Source organism: Natator depressus, chromosome 2, assembly GCF_965152275.1.
Source record: "Natator depressus isolate rNatDep1 chromosome 2, rNatDep2.hap1, whole genome shotgun sequence".
NCBI classification, from domain to species: Eukaryota; Metazoa; Chordata; order Testudines; family Cheloniidae; genus Natator; species Natator depressus.
The window spans coordinates 241,036,917-241,059,301 of record NC_134235.1 but is presented as its reverse complement, the minus strand read 5'-3'; the positions used below and the strand labels follow the sequence as shown (position 1 = coordinate 241,059,301).

Genomic DNA, 22,385 nt, shown 5'->3' with positions numbered 1-22,385 from the left:
ACAGATTTTTTAAAAGATATTTAGGTGCCCAAAGATGTAGATAGGAGCCTAGTGGGATTTTCAAAGCACCTAAACAGGTTTGATGCCTAACTCCCCATTCTCATTGAAAATCAATGGTATGCAGGTTCTTAAGTGCCTAAATCAGTTCTTGAAAATGGGATGGAGAAGCCTAAGTAACTTAGGGCTTTTGAAAAATTTACCCGGTATCTAATACTCTTCTGGGATATTGTTCATGGGACAGGTTTGTAGATGGCCTACCCAGTTTTGATGATGCCAGTATTTGACACGAATCAGCTTTGGTATCCTGCATATTTATAATGTAAATGTTACAAATCTGCTGCTGTATTTTACTAGTTTCCGTCTTCCCTGTTTAAAGTATGGATCAGAAATTAATTGCCCATCGATATTCTTGATTGTAGTTAGAGGTTAGTTTTTTTTTTATCTTAATATGACTGGAAAGATCCATGGAGACATATTGCAAACTTCCCCTTTTTTTCTGTTATTCTCCTTAGCAATTATTAAGATCAATTCCATGAGATAACAGATGATAATGTCCCATCTTTCATCGAAGCATGAAATTGCTGTTTAGGGCTCTTTTGGCCAGTTCATCTTTATTTCATATAGATAACTGAAAAGACCTCCTAGTTTGCTTTTAAGATCAAAGTGATTGTCAGCCTCTCTCTCTCGCTTTCTCTTTCTCACACACACACAAAATTGAATTGAGAAATCAACTTATAACATTTTTCCATGAATGTCCCCCACTGTGAAGAGCACTGAACTTTCTTAATGCTTCATTTTTAGCAGGAAAGATGACAAAAAAGTTTCTACATGTATTTAAACTGTTAAGGTTTATCAAACACAATGGTAAAACAGTGTTTAAATACCAGTTTCATCTTGTTTGTATCGATTCTGAGGGCTTGTCTACATTTACCAGGGGATCAACGAGCAGTGATCAATGCATCAGCAGTCGATTTAGCAGGTCTAGTGAAGACCTGCTAAATCAACCACAGCTCACTTTCCTGTCGACTCCTGTACTTCACCAGATCGAGAAAAGTAAGGGGAGTCAATGAGAGAGTGTCTCCCGTCGACGTCACATAGTGTGGACCCCGCGGTAAGTAGATCTAAGCTACGTCAACTTGAGTTACGCTATTCACGTAACTCAAATTGTGTAGCTTAGATTGACTTTTCACTGTAGTGTAGACAAGGCCTAAGATTTTTTTTTCATGAAAGAGGAACTTTAGCAATAACAGATCATCCATGGAGCAAGTGACAGGTATTCTTTATCATGTCCAGTACTTTTAGGTACTGAGCAAGTGTATGTGTAACCCCCGGAGAGTGTGTGGTTCAGATTCTGCTCTGTGCTAATCCACAGAGAATACGAGTTGTAGCAGCTCACAACTACAAAGCCTTGTCTCTTTAACTCAAGCTGTAGCAGCCTATGCTTTTAGCTCTGAACGTTCCTGGTTCACTCCCTGGTCTATAAGCTAAGTGGGTGGCCATCACACGCACATGTATTTGTTAATGTCCACAAAAGAAAACTATCTGTGGTTGAATAACCGTGTGAATGTTCTCTGATGTTGTCTTATAGCAAATGTTACAAAACCACAAGGCTCTCTTCTCTTGTCCCTTCTGCAGGACACAAAAATATAACAATTGTTTGCTCTTCATAATCGGCAAATTATGCCTAAGAAGCAGAATTGTACAGACCGCAGGGAAAGAGGCACACCACCCTTATGGTGCAAACAGGAGGCATTCTATTTAGGGCATACCACAGGTATGCCCTAAATAGAAAGGAGGAATATAAATGCACAGAAGCACTCCCACGAGAAACCAATCATTGGGAGGGAGGGATAGCTCAGTGGTTTGAGCATTGGCCTGCTAAACCCAGGGTTGTGAGTTCAATCCTTGAGGGGGCCTTTTAGGGATCTGGGGCAAAAATTGGGGATTGGTCCTGCTTTGAGCAGGGGGTTGTTGGACTAGATGACCTCCTGAGGTCCCTTCCAACCCTGATATTCTATGATAACTTGATTGCAATAAACCAGAAAGCATCACTTAACAGTGACTTCCCTTTCCCCCTTAATTAAACTATCACCTTCTGAAAAGAAATGGATCTTCTTTCTTCCAAACCTTGATTTGCCATGAACCCCCTTTGGACTGATGTTTGGAAAAGTTCCTCATGTTGGAGTGCTCATTCATCTCCTGCAGGGGATGCTCTATCTATAGGCAAACTAGGCAGCTGTATAGGTTCTGCCTAGGGCAGCAGGGGTCGCTGAGCCAAACCTCAGTGGTGCTGCAGCCCGATGCCCCAGGTTGGTGAGGTGCACACACACATACCCGGAGGGCGAGTCCCCCTGTTCTAGGGGGCGTGGCACGCTGAAGTATTGCTTAGGGCTGCAGATGGTCTTGAGTCACCTTCTCTCTTTTTTTCTTCCTGGGTTGCTTTCCTGCCTCCCTTGCTCTTATACTTCCCAGAGCGGTGCTGCTGGCTTGGCAGAGGGGAGACCCAATGAACAGTTCCCCCATTGGGCCAGTTTGGCATTACCCTCCCATTTTACGTCTTGAATGAAACATTCAATTTAGCATTGTTTTACACTTGCCTCTAGAATACGAATATCATTTTACACTCCAAATAAACTAACACTAGTGTTGAAAATGTGGCCTCATTCTTCCTCTGCCCTACAATTGTGAAAGCATGATGACTGTGGAGGTACAGGGAGAAGGGAGGAGAGGAACAAGCCCTGTTGCTCTTTGGCAAAGGTGCCATCTACATTCCCCTTTGCCCTTCCCTCCCAGCACAGTGCAATGTGCAGGTGGTGGATTGCACAGCTCTAGCACAAAGATATAGGACAAGACCAAAAAAATGTCAAAATACTCAAGGGATAAGGACGACATTTTATTGCCATCACAGCAATTTTTATGTGGCCCAGATATGTAGTAAGGGTTGGACAGTAAGGATTAAAGTGACAGGTGCCAAGAAGGCTAACGGCATTTTGAGCTGTATAAGTAGGGGCATTGCCAGCAGATCGAGGGAAGTGATCATTCCCCTCTATTTGACATTGGTGAGGCCTCATCTGGAGTACTGTGTCCAGTTTGGGGCCCCTCACTACAAGAAGGATGTGGAAAAATTGGAAAGAGTCCAGCGGAGGGCAACAAAAATGATTAGGGGACTGGAGCACATGACTTATGAGGAGAGGTTGAGGGAACTGGGATTATTTAGTCTGCGGAAGAGAAGAATGAGGGGGGATTTGATATCTGCTTTCAACTACCTGAAAGTGGTTCCAAAGAGGATGGATCTAGACTGTTCTCAGTGGTACCAGATGATAGAAGGAGGAGTAATGGTCTCAAGATGCAGTGGGGAAGGTTTAGGTTGGATATTAGGAAAAACTTTTTCATGAGGAGGGTGGTGAAGCATTGGAATGGGTTACCTAGGGAGGTGGTGGAATCTCCTTCCTTAGAGGTTTTTAAGGTCAGGCTTGACAAAGCCCTGGCTGGGATGATTTAGTTGGGAATTAGGTCCTGCTTTGAGCAGAGGGTTGGACTAGATGACCTCTTAAGGTCCCTTCCAACCCTGATATTCTGTGATTCTATGATTAGCCCATACCCACTCCAGAAGAACTCAACAAGGCTGCGGGACGTTGGGCCGGACAGCATGTGCATGTGGTTTGTCAAAAAGATGAATCCCAGGGTCACAGAAAGATTAGTGAACCTGGCCATCTCTAGATAATGTTTTGCACAATGCTCGTCTACAGCATAATGTGAATTTGTTCCAGATAATTTAGCCACCCTTTCTTGAATATGCATTTGATACCATCTGCCTCCTCCTGAAAAATTGCTCATCAAGTACTAAACTTATATATTCTGAGTTGACAGTCTGTATTTGATACAGTTCTGTCGTGGTTGTCTTTCTAGTTTTCTGAGTTGAAGTAAAAGTGAGTTGGACAAACCATTTTGTTAAAGCAGTGTAAAACTGCTGAGAATAAGGCCATCACATTAATATTGTGCTACACTAATGAATAAGTTTCAGAGTAGCAGCCGTGTTAGTCTGTATTCGCAAAAAGAAAAGGAGTATTGTGGCACCTTAGAGACTAGCCAATTCATTTGAGCATAAGCATCCGATGAAGTGAGCTGTAGCTCACGAAAGCTCATGCTCAAATAAATTGGTTAGTCTCTAAGGTGCCACAAGTACTCCTTTTCTTTTTACTAATGAATAAACATAACAATTTATTTCAGAAGATCCTGGAGGGAAAAAGGTTAGATTAACTGACTTTAGGTCTTTTCTATCTTTATTTTCTGCAATTCTCTGTGGATTTTATTATCACTAGAGATGGTTGTTTTTTTTTCTCCACAAAACAGTTTTCCATTTGAAAATATCATTTTGTCAAAATCAAAATATTTCATGGGAATGTGCTGATTTCAACAAATTTGACAGTTTCAAAATGATTTCTTTCAATTTTCTTTTTTCATACCAATAATGTTGCTATATTTTACTCCGATAATGTCAAAACATTTTGTTCTAATAGTGTTGAAACATTTTGCTTTGAGTTTATTGTTTCATGCACATTACATTACAATATTTCAGCATTATGGAAGTGAAACCTTTCACAAAGTCATTTTGACGTTTTTGAATCAAAATATTTTGGAATTTCCATTTTGCTAAATATTTCAAGATTTCAACTTTTCATCAAGATTCGGGATGCAAACAAATTTTGAAATGTCAGAATTTCCTATGGGATGGAAATTCTGTTTTCCTACAAGCAATTTATCACTACTGAAAACTCACAGCCACTCAGTAACATCATTTTCTACATTTTTTCCTCTTTCTTCTTCCTTCTAGCTAGGAATTTGCCCTTGGTGCTAAAACATAACTCAGACACAGCACTCAACTGCAATTCTCTTTGGTTTCCCCTGTAATCTGAAAAAGCAGAAAAAAAATGCCAGAATTCAGGAAAAGAGAACCAATTTGCTGCACCTTTTGTTTTGTTTGTAGAGCTGCTGTATTATCTCAATGGCAGTTATCCCACAATCATATTGTGTTTTTTTACAAGTTTTGCCTGAAAACAGCACAAGCATGGAAAATTCTATTTATAAGCCATATGACTTTACATTGAAATGAAGGGAAAAACCGAATGAGTTTTGGATGCACGGAGCTATGTATCTCACCAAATTCAATAAGACATTACTAGAGTTATTTTTATTGCTGGTATTATTATTTATTATTTGCTTAGCTTTTACAATTCTCCACAGTAGCAGCCAGATTCCATGTTAATAACCAAGAGATTTGCACTTATTCATAGGTCTGCTGCTAGAGTGAAACCTACCCCTACCACCTTTGAAACCTTATACTTCATGATCCTTGCTACCTCTGGGAAATGGCTGGGAAAAGAGCACAACCTTGTAAGTACAGAACAAAATGTAGTTTCACAAATGGCAAATAATCCTCCCTATCCATGGGTTTGCAGATATGCTCATGCAAGAAGGGACTCAAATCTTCAGGGAGAACATGTCCAGATAAGGCTGCTTTTGGCTTAGTTGCTTCTCTTGAGCGCACCTATAGCAGTGAATTCAGTCTGGGGGGCTCCTTAGGACCAGTAAAATCTAATGACAAATTGGAGATAATTTAAACTGGGAGAATTCAGAGGAAAAAAATTAAAATAATGAGTCTGGAGGAATGGACCTAGGAGGATAAATTAAATACATTTATTTCTTGGATTTGTGCTGACTATGGAGAAATGTGAAGTGCAAAAGAATAAAATCACAGTTAAAGGATTTTACTCATATGAAATTCAAAAGGATCTGGAGGAAGGACTCCTCAAATTCCCACCCTCCCCGTACAAGGGAGCAAAGTCACCAATACAACTTGAGCATGTCCAGCAACTGTTGGGCTGGAGGGGGCAGTGGACATATTCCACTACACCCCCCCCTACTCCTATGTTTATTTTGGCTATGCATGGACCTAATGGCTTTGTTTATGGTACTTTTGGCTCTACTGTGCCTGTTTAAGTGGAGCCAGGATTGGGTCCCAAGGAAGCAGAAGGGCTTTCAGGGTGGCACTATGGGTATGAATGAGATGAAGTTATAAATGGGGAAATGTATGCTGAATATTAGGAAAAGCTTCTTGATGATGAGATTGTTTCACTTGTGGAGCAGTCTCCCAAAGGAAGTGATTGAAGCCACATTACTCAGGACACCAATAACTAGACTTTTTCAAAGAAACAACTTCATGTTTTCTCCTTTGAGGCCTCGCATGCTCAGGAAGAGCTCCCCTAAACACCTGCAAAGCTCCCTCATTGTCCTGTGTCAAGGCCCTTAAAATTCTCCTCGCTATGATTCCTACAAAAAAACCCGATATTGGTTAGACAGTTGGTGCACTGAGACCATTGCCTAACGGGCTAACCAGTATTATCTCATTGTTTCCTAGTGATCCCCCATCTGACTGTTGTATCTCCTTCTCATCTCTTTTACTTCATCTGTAAGTTCTTCAAGGCAGGGACCATCTTTTTGTTCTATGTTTATACAGCGCCTACCACCATGGGGGTCCTGGTCCATGACTGGAGCTCTTAGTTGCTATCACAATACAAACAACAACAATAATAGTAGGTTGGTCAAAGTAGTAGGAAATATAGGTGGGAAACGATACTACATTGTGGAAAAAGGTGGAAAAGACTTTTAGGCCAACTCTGTCTCTAATTTCTGTGATTCTAATGCTGATTTCTCATGCTGTCCCTTTCAATAGGAGGCAACAAGTACGTGGAATTATGTGTTAGTCTGTAGGATGTAGAATTTGTAGTTTGAAAGGACCTGGTGGGAAATCCTATCTCCAGCCTGCTGTTCTGCAATACATACAATTGTCCCTGTTGAATCTGGCTAATGTAATTGCTGAAAGGAACAAGACAGAAAAGCCTGGATTAATTATACATTTCTCTCACCTCCAAGTTTTCCCTCTTATATCTAAAGTCTATCTACTGCTCCACACTTCTGAGTGAGAATGATGTTTAATGCAGTATCTGGGATGGTGACATTCTCATAAATATCATAAGGTGCCCAGAAACGAGGTAATCACTCCTGTGCAAACAAACAAAGTAGGGCCATGTATGCAACGCTTTTATCCACCTGCTGAACGTGTCTTTGTAGTATATGCTCTCAGGTGGAGTACATCCCCTGTTTAGAGGCTAAAGAACTGAACATCCAAGTATCTCCTCACTGAATATTTCCTGTGTTTAGATGCGAGCAGAATAGAAAGCCTCAGGTTTCTGGGCTTACTTAGAGTGGAAGACAAATGGGCTGAGATTTGTTTTCACCTGCCAGTCTTAAATTAGACCTAAGACTAAATGGCTCCAGCTCTAAAAATAATAAACAAACAAACAAATAGATAAATAAAAGAGCTAATATTTTTCTTACTGATAATTAAAAAGGAATACCTATTAGGAGAAATAAAATTAGCTAGATTTGCATTTCCTCCCATGAATAAAGAGAAAATGGTATATTTATATATATTTATAAATTTAGCTATATTTCTACTGTCAATACATTTTTTGTGCACCTGCTCGAAGTTTAAATATTTAACGCTTGTTTCTCTCATTACTGTATATTTTTCTGTGTTGGAGTAAAGGGATTCTTTAGTACTGTGGACTGGGTAAATAATACATTCCTTATTCATGAAGAATACTTCAGGAAAATAAAATAAAATAATGAAATTAAAGGGCATCTTACCTCTGGTCATCACAATTCCTGCAAGGGTTTTGTGGCGTGCGTGCATGGAGGTGAAATTGTCTGTCAACTCTTGAAACTTCTGTGTAACCATTTGATATATGGAATCAGCAAACTCCTGAAAGACACAATCAGAAGGAATTTTTCACTTTCTTTGATTGAAGCACTTGGGTGTGTCTGGAGATTAATAACCAGCCTTCTGCCTTTGAGATCTCGCTTTTAGAATTAAGCTCCACCTACTTCAGCAAAAAAATAAAAGGAACGGTCCCCTAGGACAGTGGTTCTCAACCAGGAGTCCAAAAAGAAAAGGAGTACTTGTGGCACCTTAGAGACTAACCAATTTATTTGAGCATAAGCTTTCGTGAGCTACAGCTCACTTCAGCGGATGTATACTGTAGCTCACGAAAGCTTATGCTCAAATAAATTGGTTAGTCTCTAAGGTGCCACAAGTACTCCTTTTCTTTTTGCGAATACAGACTAACATGGCTGTTACTCTGAAACCAACCAGGAGTCCGGGGCCTTCTTGGGGGGCTACGAGCAGGCTTCAGGGTGTCCGCCAAATAGGGCCAGCATTAGATTCACTGGGGCCCAGGGCAGAAAGCTGAAGCCCCGCCGCCCCAAGCCCCGCTGCCTGGGGCTGAATTCCAGGGCCCTGAACCTCATAACTCGGGGTTGAAGCCAAAGCCTGAGCAATGTAGCTTCATGGGGGCCCCCTGTGGCGTGGGGCCCCAGGCAACTGCCCTGTTTGCTATCTTCTAATGCTGGCTCTGGCTTTTCTATGCAGAAAACCAGTTGTTGTGGCACAGGTGGGCTGTGGAATTTTTATAGCATGTTGGGGAGCCTCAGAAAGAAAAAGTTTGAGACCCCCTGCCCTAGGAGAAACAACGAGGCATCCTTGTGGCACCTTAGAGACTAACAAATTTATTTGGGCATAAGCTTTCGTGGGCTAGAACCCACTCCCTGCATCTGATGAAGTGGGTTTTAGCCCACGAAAGCTTGTGCCCAAATAAATTTGTTAGTCTCTAAGGTGCCACAAGGACTCCTTGTTGTTTTTGCTGATACAGACTAACACGGCTACCAGTCTGAAACCTGCCCTAGGAGACGATCAATATCATAAATGGCTACTCGCTGCCTCTAAGGGTACATCTGCACTGCAACAAAAGACACACAGCATGGCAGAGGCTGGCCCAGGGGTCTGGCTAAGGGGTTAAAAATTGCAGCACACATGTTTGGGCTCAAGCTGGAGCCTGGACTCTGAAACCCCATGAGGGGAGTGGGCCTTAGAACCTGGGCTTGGGGATGTCTACACTGCTATTTTTAGCCCGGCAGCCTGAGCCCTATGAGCTGAAGTCAATTGACCTGAGTTCAGAGTCTTGATGCCACCATCTTTTTTTATTGCATTGTTGACATATCCTGAGAAGGTTGATGTTAGGAGCTGACCCAAAACCCAGTGAATCAATAGGAAGGCTCACTTTGACTAGGCTTTGAATCAAATTCTTAGTGCTCAAGAAAAAGACCTAGAATTTGACAAATTTTGTTTCTGGTCATTGGTCCAGGGCTAGTTCATAGAAAAATTTACCAGTCTTGAAAGCATTTTACTTGTTTGAAAAAGTGTTTCTTTGCCCCAGCAAGTCATTTACTGGGCTGAACAGTGGGGGGAGTCACCTAATTTTTTCAGTGATTTTTTTCAGTATTTTTGTTGTTCATGAATGTTAGTTTAGCAAAGCTTTCAATCGCTTCATGAAACTTAAAGAAAAGTTACTTTGTCCCTTGGCTGGGTCCTAGCCAAGCAAAGTCTGAGATGCCCTTTGAGTTGTGTGTTGCAGCTGAGGTGCCACAAGAAGCTCCTTATTCCACATTTAAGAAGAGCCTTTAATGGCCCAGTGAAGCTAAGAGAGCAGAAATGATGGACTCTAGGGTTATCGCCAACTCTTTTAGAAACATATTATAAGATTTCTAATTTCCACATAGACAGCCACCAGAAACAGCTGGAGGGACCTCTTCTTATGTTTCACATAAAGGGTGATACCTGCAAAAGAGCACTAACCCCTGCCCTGCAGCACTGTGTTGGTATGGGCTACACTAGGCAGCAGCGGGGCTTGTCCCCAAGATGTGCGAAGCACCACAGCCAGATTGAAATCAATAGGCAGTGAGAGGAGGTTGCTCAGCGTTTCTCAGGATTGGTCCCTACTCTGGTCAGTGGTCACATTAAGAGTTCCAGTCTGAATAATCTGAGAGCGTTTCACCCACAACCACAGAGAGGGGGCTATTCGAAATAGATCAGAACCAGTGGTGGGCAACCTGCGGCTGGGAACGGCGAACCGCAGCCACTGGGAGCTGCTGGCAGCCATGCCTGTGGACAGTCAATGTACACAAACTGCCTCAAGGCCTGCCAGCAGATTACCCTGATCTTCTTATTTGAAGCACCTTACAGGACAGCCCTATTAATTGACTGCTCTGATTAAGTGCCTAAGTTTGTCTCAGCAACAAACGACAACAAAAACTCTTTCAATTGAAAACTTCTGTGTTACAAGACTCAAGCTTAGAATTGCGTCCTGGGTTCAGATCTCTTGGGGTTTCACTTGCATCATGCAATCTCTGAGCAATCTGGTCCATTTAGAAGAGTCTTCATTAACACGGTCCTGATTAAGCAGCAGTTATTGCCTTTCACTGTTACTGGGCTAAACTGGATCTCTGGGAAAAGCCCAAATAAAACAGACTTTATGGCCAAAAAATGGGCATCTGGCAACCCTAGTCCCTGATGTGGTTGGCCTCTAGGCGCTACCAAAATATAAATGTTAAACAGTAATAAAATTATAGATATCATGAATGCAGCTGTGGGTGCTCAGTGCATCAAAAATCAGCACATTCAAATACCTAGTCATGTACCCATGTACTTTAGGTAACTAACTGGGGACCTATGTGCCTAATTCACTTGGAATGCGGTCAGCATGTTAGGGTTAACATTCTACCTGCAATGACATGGTGTGGTTGCAGTGTGGGTAGACCTCCCGGAACTTGGTTTATTTGCGCTAGCTTGGGTACTGGAGCAATGAAGCTGCAGCAACACAGGCTTCAGTGCAGCCTGTCCAAGCCCACCTGGAACCTTGTAATTCTCCACGGGCGGGGCTTGCACTGAAGCCCTTGCTGCTGCAGCTTCACTGCTCTGGTATCCGAGCTAACAAGTTCAAAGCTAGTTTGGGAATGTCTGCACAAACTGCAATCGCACTGTGGGACTGCAGTGTAGGGATATCCTCAATGGCCATTGGGCTAGTGGGGCATGGGATTGCAAACAGGGGCACTGGAACGGGGGTCCATGCCCCCCACCACACTTTATCGGCCCTAAGGGTGAGCGACTGGGTGGAGGTGGTGGGGTCTTGGGGGGAAGAGGTGGCGTGGGAGCAGGGCCTTGGGGGAAGGAGTGGTGCAAGGGAGAGGCCCTGGGGGAAGAGGGTGGCACGGGGGCAGGGCCTCAGGGAGATGGGGTGGTGAGGGTGGGGGCTCGGGGAGAAGGGGTGATGCCAGGGAGGGGTCTTGGGGGAATGGGCAGTGCTAGGCTGTGGACTCAGTGTGAAGGGGCAGAGTGGGGACAGGTGTTTGAGGGGCAGAGGTAGGACATCGGGGAGAAGGGCCGTGGGGGGGCACCGTTTGGGAGCCGGTGGCCCCCTCACTTTTTGGGACCTTACACCACTCCTGATTGCAGGTGTTCCTGAGTTCTTCATGCTACTTGCTGTGTAACTCTCATCTGGTTTCTTCTCTTGTCAGTCTCTTAATATCCCTGTCTATAAAATGGCTGATAATAATGCTTAATTACCTCACATGACTGTTGCGAGCACTAAATGGGTAATGTTTGTGAAGTATTTTGAAGGTGATATAAGTGCTAAGAATTGTGATATAAGGTGATATAAGTGCCAAGCGCTAAGAATTGTCTGCAAACATGCCATGGCATGAGTAATAGACAGGGTCTTGTCACATCCTCAGCTTTATGTTATCCATACATATAAACACACATATAGTTAATCACCTAACACTTCAAACTAGTGACAGGAAATCTGAAGCCTGTGTTATTTTAGTTGTGTGAAGAAGTGCTCTATCCATTTAGCAGTGCTGTGTGAATGCGTGTTAATAATAAAATAACTCATATTGCTAGTAATAACTCTGGTGCACACGAACAACCTTAAAGTCTGCAAATCTCAGTAGCATTTGCTGAGTAAACTCTTTGGGATGGAACCCAGTGTCCCTTGAGCAAAAGCTAAAAGGTGGTTAGACACTTGACGTCCATTGAAAGTCAATGGGAGCAGTGAGCCTAACTCCCTTTTGTGTTTTGGAAAATCTCTACCATAATAACCATAATTATGGCTAGCAGAGCTAAGAACAATAATAAAGAGTTTTTAAAGTATATTAGGAGCAAAAGAAACCCTAACAATGGTGTAGGCCCATTACTAGATGGAGATGGTAAAGCTGGTAATGATGCAAAAAGGGCAAAAGAGTTCAATAAATACTTCTGTTGTTTATTTGGAAAGATGCAGGATGATGTACTTGTAACACATTAAAAGGATAAGGTATGTTCCAGTCTATTAGCAGCTAAGGAGGATGGTAAATATCATGTATTAGGAAAACACTTTTAAGTCAGTAGGCCTGTAGAACTTACATCCAAGAGTCCTAAAAGTGTTGCCTCAGGAAAGCTTTGTACTGCTAATGTTAATTTTTAAGAAAACTTGGAATACTGGGGAAATTCCGTAATATTTGAAGATTGCTAATATTGTATCAATATTAAAAAAAAAAGCAAGAGAGATGACTCAGGTAATTATAGACTGGTTAGCTTGACATCAGTCCTGGGCAAAATAATGGAAAAGCTGATACAGGGTTCTTATTGATAAAAAGTAAAGGATAGGGATATAATAAATGCCAATCAACATGGCTTCATGGGAAATAGGTCTTGTCAAAAAAAACCTGATTTCATTTGTTTATGGGATTACAAGTTTGGTTGATAAAGGCAACTACACAGATGTGATATACTTGGACTTTTGTAAGGTCTTTGACTTAGTACCATACAATATTCTCATTAAAATATTGGCACTATACAATATCAATAAAGCACATGTTAAATGGATTAAGAACTGGATAGTGGACAGATCTCAAAAAGTAGTTGTCAATGGGGAATCATCATTGAATGGGCGTGTTTCCAGTGGGGTTCCACAGAAACCGGTACTAGACTGTCACCGGACGCACTCACTGTCACTTTTTCTCTCTTTCTGTTATAGCTCTCCACGCTCCCTTTGCATCAGGGGTGACTGTCTTTTGCAGTCCTTTACATTCTTTTAAACACCCCTTGTATCGGGGTGACCAGGTGCCCACATTCTCCATCAATTGTCATGGGGTGCACTGACCGCCAGTGGAGCCTCCTGCTGGCTGTCCTGGGAATTAGCTTTCCCAGGAGAGGCTTGTGCTCTCTCTCTGGTGGTGTCTTCCCCCATCCTGTCTTGCTCTATGGCCCTGCTCACTCACGGATCTGCATTGTGGCTTGGCTCGTTGGCCAGGTCACAAATGTCCTCCCTTTCCAGGGAAAGTAACAAAGTCTTTCCAGAACAAAATATCCCAGGCAATCCACTGCCCTTTGCCTGGTCTATGCCATGTCCTCAGTGGCTGGTAGGAGAACCCGGGCCCACCCTTTCGCCAGATTTCAGCTCAGGGGCCCTCCAATCAGCAGCCCCGGCCTGCAGTGTCCTACCTTGCTACTATTTCCTGAGTCTTCTCCTACCTTCCTGGCCTCCCCCCTCACTGGGTTCGCCAGCCTCCCTCCTCTCAGGGAGTAACTGTTGCCAGCTTCCTGGCTTATACAGACCCCCCCAAGCTGAGCCTGATTCCAGTCAATTCCCTGCTCCCTGGCTCCTCCTCCACATGCAGCCTGTTGTGTTAATTGGGCCGCCTGGCCATCTTAACCCCATCCAGTCCTGTGTAGGGTGGACACTCCATCACATAGGCCCAATGCTATTCAACATTTTCATCAATGATCTGGAAGTAAATATAAAATCCCTGCTGATAAAATCAGGAGATGACACAAAGATTGGCAGAATTGACAGTCTTAGAGAGAAATCTGGATTGCTTGGCCAGGTGGGCCCTTCAAACAACATACATTTTAATACAGCCAGTGCAAAGTCATATGTCTGGGAACAGGGAATTCGGGCCATACCTACAGAATGGTGGAATGTATCCTGGAAAGCAATGACTCTGAAAAGGATTTTGGGGTCAGAGTGGTCAAGCAACAGAACCTGATCTCCCAGTGTGATGCTGTAGCAAAACAGGCTAATGCCATCCCTTGGACGTGTAAACAGGGGAGAAGTGAGTAAAAGTAAGGATTTAACCACTTCATGTGGCACTGGTGAGACTGATACTGGAACACTGTGTCCAGTTCTGGTGTCCACATTTTAAAAGGTTGTTGAAAAATTGGAGAGGGTGCAGAAAAGAGCAATGAAAATAATTCACCAGCTGGAGAAAATGCCTTACAGTGAGAGGCTGAAAAAGCTCAGCCCGTCTAGCTTAAAAAAGAAGATTGAGAGCTAGCTTGATTACAGTGTATAAGTACCTTCACAAGGAGAAAATAGGGACTAGCAAAGGGCTCTTTAATGGAACAGAGAAAAGCATAACAAGAACCAATGGCTGGAAGCTGAAACTAGACAAATTCAAATGAGAAATTAGGTATGAATTTTTAACAGTGAGGGTGATTAACCACTGAACAAACTACCAGGGAAACTGGTGGATTCTCCATCTCATTATGTATTGAAATCAAGATTGGACGCCTTTCTGGAAGATGTGCTTTAGTCAAACCTGAGTTATTGGGATCAATACTGGAGTAACTGGGTGTAATGTAATGGCTTGTGATATACAGGAGGTCAGAATAGATGATCTAATGATCTCTTCTGGCCATAAACACTATAAATCTATGAATTATCTATGAATTATAATAATACTTGGCACTTATGAATAATACCTTTATCAAAGTATCCCCAAACACTAAACATCCATAAATGTATTAAGCCTCACTGCAAACCTGTAATATAAATACAATTATACCCATTTTACAGATGGGTGAACTAAAGCACAGAAAGGGTAAATGATGGGCCCAAGAGGGTCAGCAGCAGAGCTTGGAAGAGCACCCAGTTGCCCTGAACTCCAGTTCTCTATGGTGACCACTATAACAGTGCCTGGCTTTCATGATATAAAACTCTGTTTCTAATCTTGTTTTCCATATTTAAAAACATAATAAGGCAAACAGGAAAATAAAAATATGCACCCAGGATTGCTATGGTTGGGTTCACATAGTGTGAACTGCAAATCTGATCAGCTTATTTAGAATTTTTTAAAAAGGGAATGTCTCAGTGAAACAATCTGCACCATCCTCTTAAAAAGACTCAAATCATCCATTTAATCTCCCACAGTATTACAGACCAATCCTTGCCTGCATTTTCACAGTGCCCTCCATATAAGCATCCCAAGGCATTTTGTGCTCATTAAGAGTTAATTAGCTTAGAGGCACATGCAATTCCTAAAAGACTCGTTTTAAAAATGCTAAAAAGAACAAATAACTTTTAACTTTGGATTTAGAAATCCCAGAACTCGGAGCGTTCTTTACCTCATTTGGCAGTGGATTCTAAAGCCAGAGGGCAATGAGACTCAGTAAAGGCAAAAGAATGACATGACTTCATATAACATTTAGGGACAATAAGGAATTTAGCATTCACTGATCTCAAAGAGTGACCAGGGACTTTGAAGAATAGGAAATCCATTAAATGTGAAGCCTCTTAGCTAAAATACAACAGGAGAGTATTTTAGTTTGGAATAAATTGCTGAACAGGATGCCAGTAAAATTAATGCAATGTAGAAGTGATGGAGTGACATACGCTGGTCCTTGTAAAATACAGTAGGATTCAGAAGCATCAACCAGTAGTGCAAGACCTAATCTAGAAGGCAATCGAAGAGCTACAATATAATGCTAATACTTGTCACTTATATAGAAATTTTCATCTGCAAATCTCAAAATACTTCACATGGGTGGATAAGCAACACGATCTCTATTTGTGCAGATGGGGAAAATGAGGTATACAGAGATTAAGGGTTCAGTCCTGTGAGGTGCTGAATGCCCTCCTATTCCTATTCACTCCAATGAGAACTGAGTGTGCGTAGTACATTACAAGATTGTACAAGATTGTGTGCGTAGTACACTACAAGTGCCTTGCAGGACTGAGCCCAGATCCACACAATGACTCAGTAGCAGAGCTGGGAATAGAGTACAGGCCTGATTCCCAGTCCTGTCTTGTAACTACTGGCATGTGTGGTCTCCTGTTCTTACACAATACTGAAACATAAACTACCATAACAGCATCATTGGCCTGATCTATGAAGTCAACAGGAGCCTTTACATTGACTTCAGAGGCAGTAGATCAGGCCCCACATCAGGTTTGAATCTTTCCGTTAACACAAAACAAACAAAAAAACCAAACCCAAACCAAATTGTGGATTTAATGAACAGTGGCCGAACATTGTGGAAGTAAGTGCTGTACAGACTTATCCCATCCAGCTCACAGGCATCCCTGGTATTCCGGCCAATAGATTTTCTTGGTCATGGCTTTACAATTAAACAACAGTCCTAAATTACTAAAAGGTACATAGCTAGGTAACTTGCCAATGGGGTAAAAGCCAGGAAATTCTTATTATCAAAGGATAACATGAGCCTGGTGACAATTCCATCACCAGGATTCTTAGGAATATTGGCAAGGAAAAGTTGGCTGCCATCAAAAGAGTTTTAAAATCATGCACACCTTGGCGGTGCGGGGGGAGGGGGGGAGGAGAGAGGGGGAGTCTTTGCCATTTCTGCTTTATGAAACTCATCTGTGAGAATCTCTATATTTGGTGACACCCATGGTTACAGTTGCCAGATATCAGGACTGAAGACAAGAGTCCCCATCTTGCTTAAATGAAAGAGCAGAATAGATCTTGGCAATCTCAGTATGCCAGTCTCACAGCTGGTGAAAAAGGCAGGCCATAAGGAAGATGCAGAAACTTAAGAAAATAGAAATATTCATTGTGAACTATGCAGCCAGCAGGACAGCATGTAATTGAACTAAAAGTGTAATGGCATAAACAGACTGCAAATCTTGGGGGGAAGAGGGGACTATTGACATTCAGTGCTTTGAAAATCCACAAGAATGCACAGTTACTGATACAGGGTCCGATTCCTGAAGGGCACTATGTAGGAGGTGAGCTTTCCTACAGACTTTGGGCTTGATCCAAAAATCCATTGAAGTCAATGGAGATAACACACTTCAGTGGGCTTTACTTTAGGTCCTGTATGCTAGGATACAGATTTAGCCACGTACTTAAGCATGTGCTCAACTTTCAACCTTTGAAGTCAGTGGGATTTAAGCCCATGCTTTGCTAAATCAGGACTCAGATTCTGCCACATGTATGCTGAGTAATACCTTATTCATTGAGTAGTCCCACTGAAATCAACAGGGTAAGATACCCACTGACTAAGGGTGGCAGAATCTGGCTCTCTAGCAGAATGAACCTTTAATTCGCCAAGTTCTTTAAACTCCCAAACTAAGTTTCAGAACAAGTTTTTTTTGTCTGTCTGTTTTTTAAATCACAGCTTCCATATGTTCCATAGTTTGATTTTTCTACATGAACAGAAAATGTAAGCCAGAAACAAGCTCTTCAGCATCAAAACCTTGCTTGCATTAGTCAATGAGGTGAGTGATGTGTGTAAGGCAAACTAGATCTGCCAAACTCTGCTGTCAGTTACACTTACCCACCCCCACTGAAATCAATGGCGGTTGCATATGTGTAATTGATGGCAGAAATAGGCCTTCAGTTAGGTGTCTAGTTAAAAAAAAGAATACAGATAATTCTGAATCTGTAGTTGCAAAAGTGTACTCTAAAATGGAACACTGGATTTAAAGAGCTCTTTGTTACTGTACATAAATAAGGTGGAAAATAAATGTCACTCTCTTTCAAGCTGCACTGTGTCATCTGTACCCTTCTGTAACTCCTGATTGCAATATCAAATTACCAGCATTATTCGCAGAGGAAAATCAAACTTTAGATCATAACATTACAAAACCGAAAACTTTTATTCATTTCTCAGCACTAATATTCCAAATGGTATAAATAATTAAATGTGTTCAAGTTTGCAGGGGCAGTCTTCAGGGTAAAACTGACATTCAACAGGAGTGGTAAGGATATTAAAATCAATAGATTATAAAGGAGAAAGCCTTTCGTAAATATTTTCTATTGAAATCCTGTCTTTGGGTTTATAGGGTTGAAATATCAGAAAGGTTAGATTTGCATATGGGTGGGATGAAATAGTCTACTAAACAGATATCACAAAGGGTTCTGTTACTCCTGTCTCCCAAGTACTCTATTTTGCAGTAAATTACTGACATTTGGGGGTAAATGTTGAGCATGGGGGATTAGGTTCACAACCTCCTTTACTGATAACAGAAGCTGTACACGTAATTTCTTACACAATATGCAGAAAATGTACCCTCTTTGAAGGTAGGAATCAGTATTTTTCTTCGTTAATCCAAACAGAAGAAAAAACTGGCACAGAGGATTTGAATTATAAAGAGATACCTTTCCAAAGTCGCTGACATTAAATCATATGTCTCATCAGCTCTTTGTGGAATAGGGGTAAATGGCAGACAAAGTGGTCAGGGTATGTAGCAAATAGCTACCCAGCATACCGTGGTCTGAGCTTGGAAATAACTTTTCCATAGGTGGTTGGAAATTTATCTCCCAACACCTGTATCCTTGAGCCAATTAAGTAATCAGCTTCTTTCCATGGACTATGTCATCTGGAAGATACAGGTCTGAGAAGAAAAGATGGTAAAGGGTCATAGGCTGATTTCGATCCTTGTCTTCTGGCATGAGTGGAAGTTCTGTGTGCAGGTGGAAGGCATTCAGAGACTTTGGTGATAGGGACCAAAGAAATAGACAGATAAAAAGACAGCCAGACTATTAGGAAGGTGGTTTGAGTGGTACGGCAGTAGACGGAGGACTCAAGAGACTGGCGTTCAATACTGTGCCCAATCACACATTTCCTTTGTGACACTGATTTAATTTACTGTGTGCCTCAGTTCCCCTTATGTAAAATAGGGATATTTCCCTAGCTTCCCTTCATAACTCAGCAGAGGCATTTATACAGTACTGCTGAAAGAACAGGACACTGCCAGGGAGCTCGTTGTGATTCTTTCCTGAAGATGTGCAATGACTATTTCTGTCTGATCATAACTGATGTACGGTATCAATCATTATGTCTGGCTTTGGTTTATCCCTCAGGGACCAGAGGAGAGGGACTTTGTTTTAGCTCACATAGACATTATTTTATTTTGTCTGACTATATGTTTTCATTTCCGCTGAACACATCAGTATATTCCTCATACACCCCAACTCAGAAGAGTCTACTTAATCACATTTATTAGAGTGAGCTGTGCACATATGTAACCTGCTACACATCCCTGCATTGTGCTTCTCACCAAAGCTTTAATAAAAAATAATGTATTTTTAAATTAAGCACCCTCAAGTTTCTCAGACCAAAACTGATAAAAAAGATGAGATGCTCTCATTGATTTGGCCAGAAGAATCCCTACAGCAAGAAAACCTGTTCAGTAGATCTGTTATGAGTGTTTTAACTATATATGTGGCGCAGCTCTCATGGTAAATTCCATATTTCTGTAATCATCAAACAAACCGAATTTGTTCTGCACATGTGGGGGCGTCAATCTATGACATCTCTGATGTCTCAGCTAACTGTGCTGGGACGAGGCGAAAAATTCTTGCTCACAAAGCAGTTCTTATTTGGACACTCTTTCCTCCCCTGCTAGGGAGCTATTACCCTGCTTGTTCCTCAGTCCTTTCCAGGGCAGACATATTTTCACGTAAGCTAGTCTAGTCTGTTTATTTTTATATCATTAGTGATTATTTGTTAAGCATCAACAATGTGCTTGGTGCTGGATGAAACTCTAGGATCAAGAGAGTCCCTGCACTGCAGAGTTTACAGTTAAATACAAGACTGACAAACATTGGAAGACCCAGAGGAAGGAGTCACTTCAGTAAATTCCTACTCTGATTATTTTAATTTGGGGGCTTCACAGAAAAAATAGGGCTTTATGGGGGAAGAAGATGGAAAGCTGACTCCCTGAGGTTGGGAAGTCATTCCACACAGGAAGAGATGGATGGAAAAGATACACAGATGGGAGTGGGAGAAGGAAATGAGAGGGGTGTTGAGGACCCTTTTCCTGTGGACCTTGGGAACCTTACTCTTCACCTGGTCCAAAATCCCCTGAAGTCAATGGGAGGCTTTCCGCTGATTTCACTGACTCTTGGATGAGGCCCTTTGAATGGGCATATGGTAGGAAACTGTACCTAAAAAAGCAATCCATCTAACTTCCAGAACTTATTCATATCCACAGTGTGCTTCCTAAAGGTCATTAGCGGCCACAGTGAACCTTAAGGATTTGCTGGTTTCTGACAAGCCATTCTGGTGTTACTAGTTTGTCCATCTCAAGCTTGGTTCTGTGCACCACAGCTTACTAAAATCCTTTAAAATCTCATCTACAAACCTTTTGTTTGCAACTGGTAGAATGTGGCAAAAAAGAACTAGGAGAATGTTTGCAGACCCTGTCTTAAAAATGGTTTTCATGAACTTCAAACTATAGGGAAAATTATCTGCTTGGCAGAGATCACTCATGTCAGATTTGAAGTAGGAATAATTTGAATTGGGGTTTCTAGAGTAGGAGGGGAAATTTGGAAACTGAGATTCAACTATAACTATGATGAGATTGCTGCTGTAATGCATTAGTCTTTTAATTTTATATAAACACACACATATCAGGTGTGTATAGATGTACTTCAGTGAATGTGATTATCCAGACATGCTGTTGATGAACATCTAAAAGGAGACATATACAGCAAGAATGGGACGTACAAAGATCGAACAGGAATTTAGTTTAAGGGTTCAGTAAATAAACTATCTTGTTTCCGAAAAAAATTCCCCTGACTACACTAGATCAATCAAACTTAATATGTGTCTTTTATTTGTTTCGTATACCTCTGGACTGGCTGAAAAAAAATGGAACCCATACAAATGAGTATATTAACAAAAAATATTGTCAAATCCAAAGGTCCCACCTCTTCCAAAAACTACAGTTTGCTATTTACTTGTAAAACATTTTGCATCTAGGTTTAATTAGAATCTTTAAATTCACATTAGAGTGTTAATGCTAGGATGCTGACGGATGAGCCCCTCCATTTGAGATTGATTCATTACTGTTTGTATTCGGCTTGCTTTCAAAACAAGTACCATTTCAATAAATGTAGAGAAACAAGCTTCTCCACTGAAATAAGCAGATGTTCCCTAAAGGAGGCCACGCTTCATTTTCCAGCTTCTGCTAGTTCTGAGTACAGTTTTGCATTTATTGCTTAGGTAATGAAGAATGTCCATGCCAAGTTTGCAGAATCATTCTTAAAGTCAATACTGCACCTGCTAACAAATGCCAGAAAGGAAGGGTTGTGGGCTTTTTTTTTTAACTGATCCTTAACCCCAAAGCCTTTTTCTACAGGGACATACATAAGATTGGCTGTAAATGCTGAATAATTCAAAACAATGAAGCAGTGTTCACTTCGCAACATTGTGACTGCTTAGGACAAGCCTCAGGTGTCAAGCTGTTGTACCACTACAGACATTAAATTAGCTCGAATGAGTTTCCTTTAACTAGATAAAAGCTTTATAAAGCTACCAGCATTTGGGAATGTTTAACTCTGTAAAAAGCCTTTTATACTCTATAAAAATTGTATTTTAAATTCATATTACAAGCCCTATCTCTTTAATAAAATCAATGCTTCATCCGAGAAATGTCCTTTCAGTTTTCCATTTCCTTGCTTTGTCTTTCTCACATGCGCTAAGATGAACACCCTTTGTAAATTAACAGTAGCATTATATCCTTGTCACAAACAATACTGTTGACTGTTCAAGGTCTGCTTTAACACTAAAGTCAGAAGAGGGATGGCTCTTGGGTAAATTTCGAAGCAGTGCGAGAACTGTGTATTCTTAAATCCCATGAGCACTACTTTGAAAATCAACCCCCATGTGTTTATGGTTCTCATTAAAGAGCTGTACTATTAACAGGATTCCACATCACACATATGCTTTGTTACACACGGAGGGGTGGCAGTCAGTGTCTAAAACAAATCTCATCTATTCTGAACTGCTGTACCCAGCAAGGGATCAAACAATGCACCCTTCATAACTGCTACATAGTGAGACACACAGTCTACTGAAAGGCAGTCATTATAAAGACAGTGGATTTCTACGTTTTCTTGTTATTAAGGTGCATGCTCTCATTTTGCGTAATGAACCTAGAAATCCTGCTTTAGTCTTCTTAATGACCTCTTGCTTGATCTGGAGGGGTATTAAGGCAATTTACATTTCAAGTTACCTCAGTTGCAGGCTTTCCTCCTCACTAACAAGATTATTTCAGGTGGTTTTGTATTGTGAGCTATGCTAAAATTATACCATTAGAGTCAGGCCCATTATTTCAACTGGGTCTATACTTGTTTGGCAGAGGAGAAATTCCCAAACACCTGATACCACAATCCTATGGCAACTCATGGGGTGTGAA

The 22,385-nt window shown here is 41.5% G+C and overlaps 1 protein-coding gene across 3 annotated transcripts in view; it reads right to left on the bottom strand.

The window, feature by feature from the left end:
- ADARB2 (adenosine deaminase RNA specific B2 (inactive)) overlaps nucleotides 1-22,385 on the bottom strand; it is a 425,242-nt gene that overhangs the window by 77,706 nt on the left and 325,151 nt on the right. For all 3 annotated transcript variants that reach the window (XM_074946237.1, XM_074946239.1, XM_074946238.1), the window contains one exon: nucleotides 7,711-7,825. In XM_074946237.1, the coding sequence (XP_074802338.1) occupies nucleotides 7,711-7,825 (115 nt within the window). The remainder of the gene's footprint in view (nucleotides 1-7,710; nucleotides 7,826-22,385) is intronic.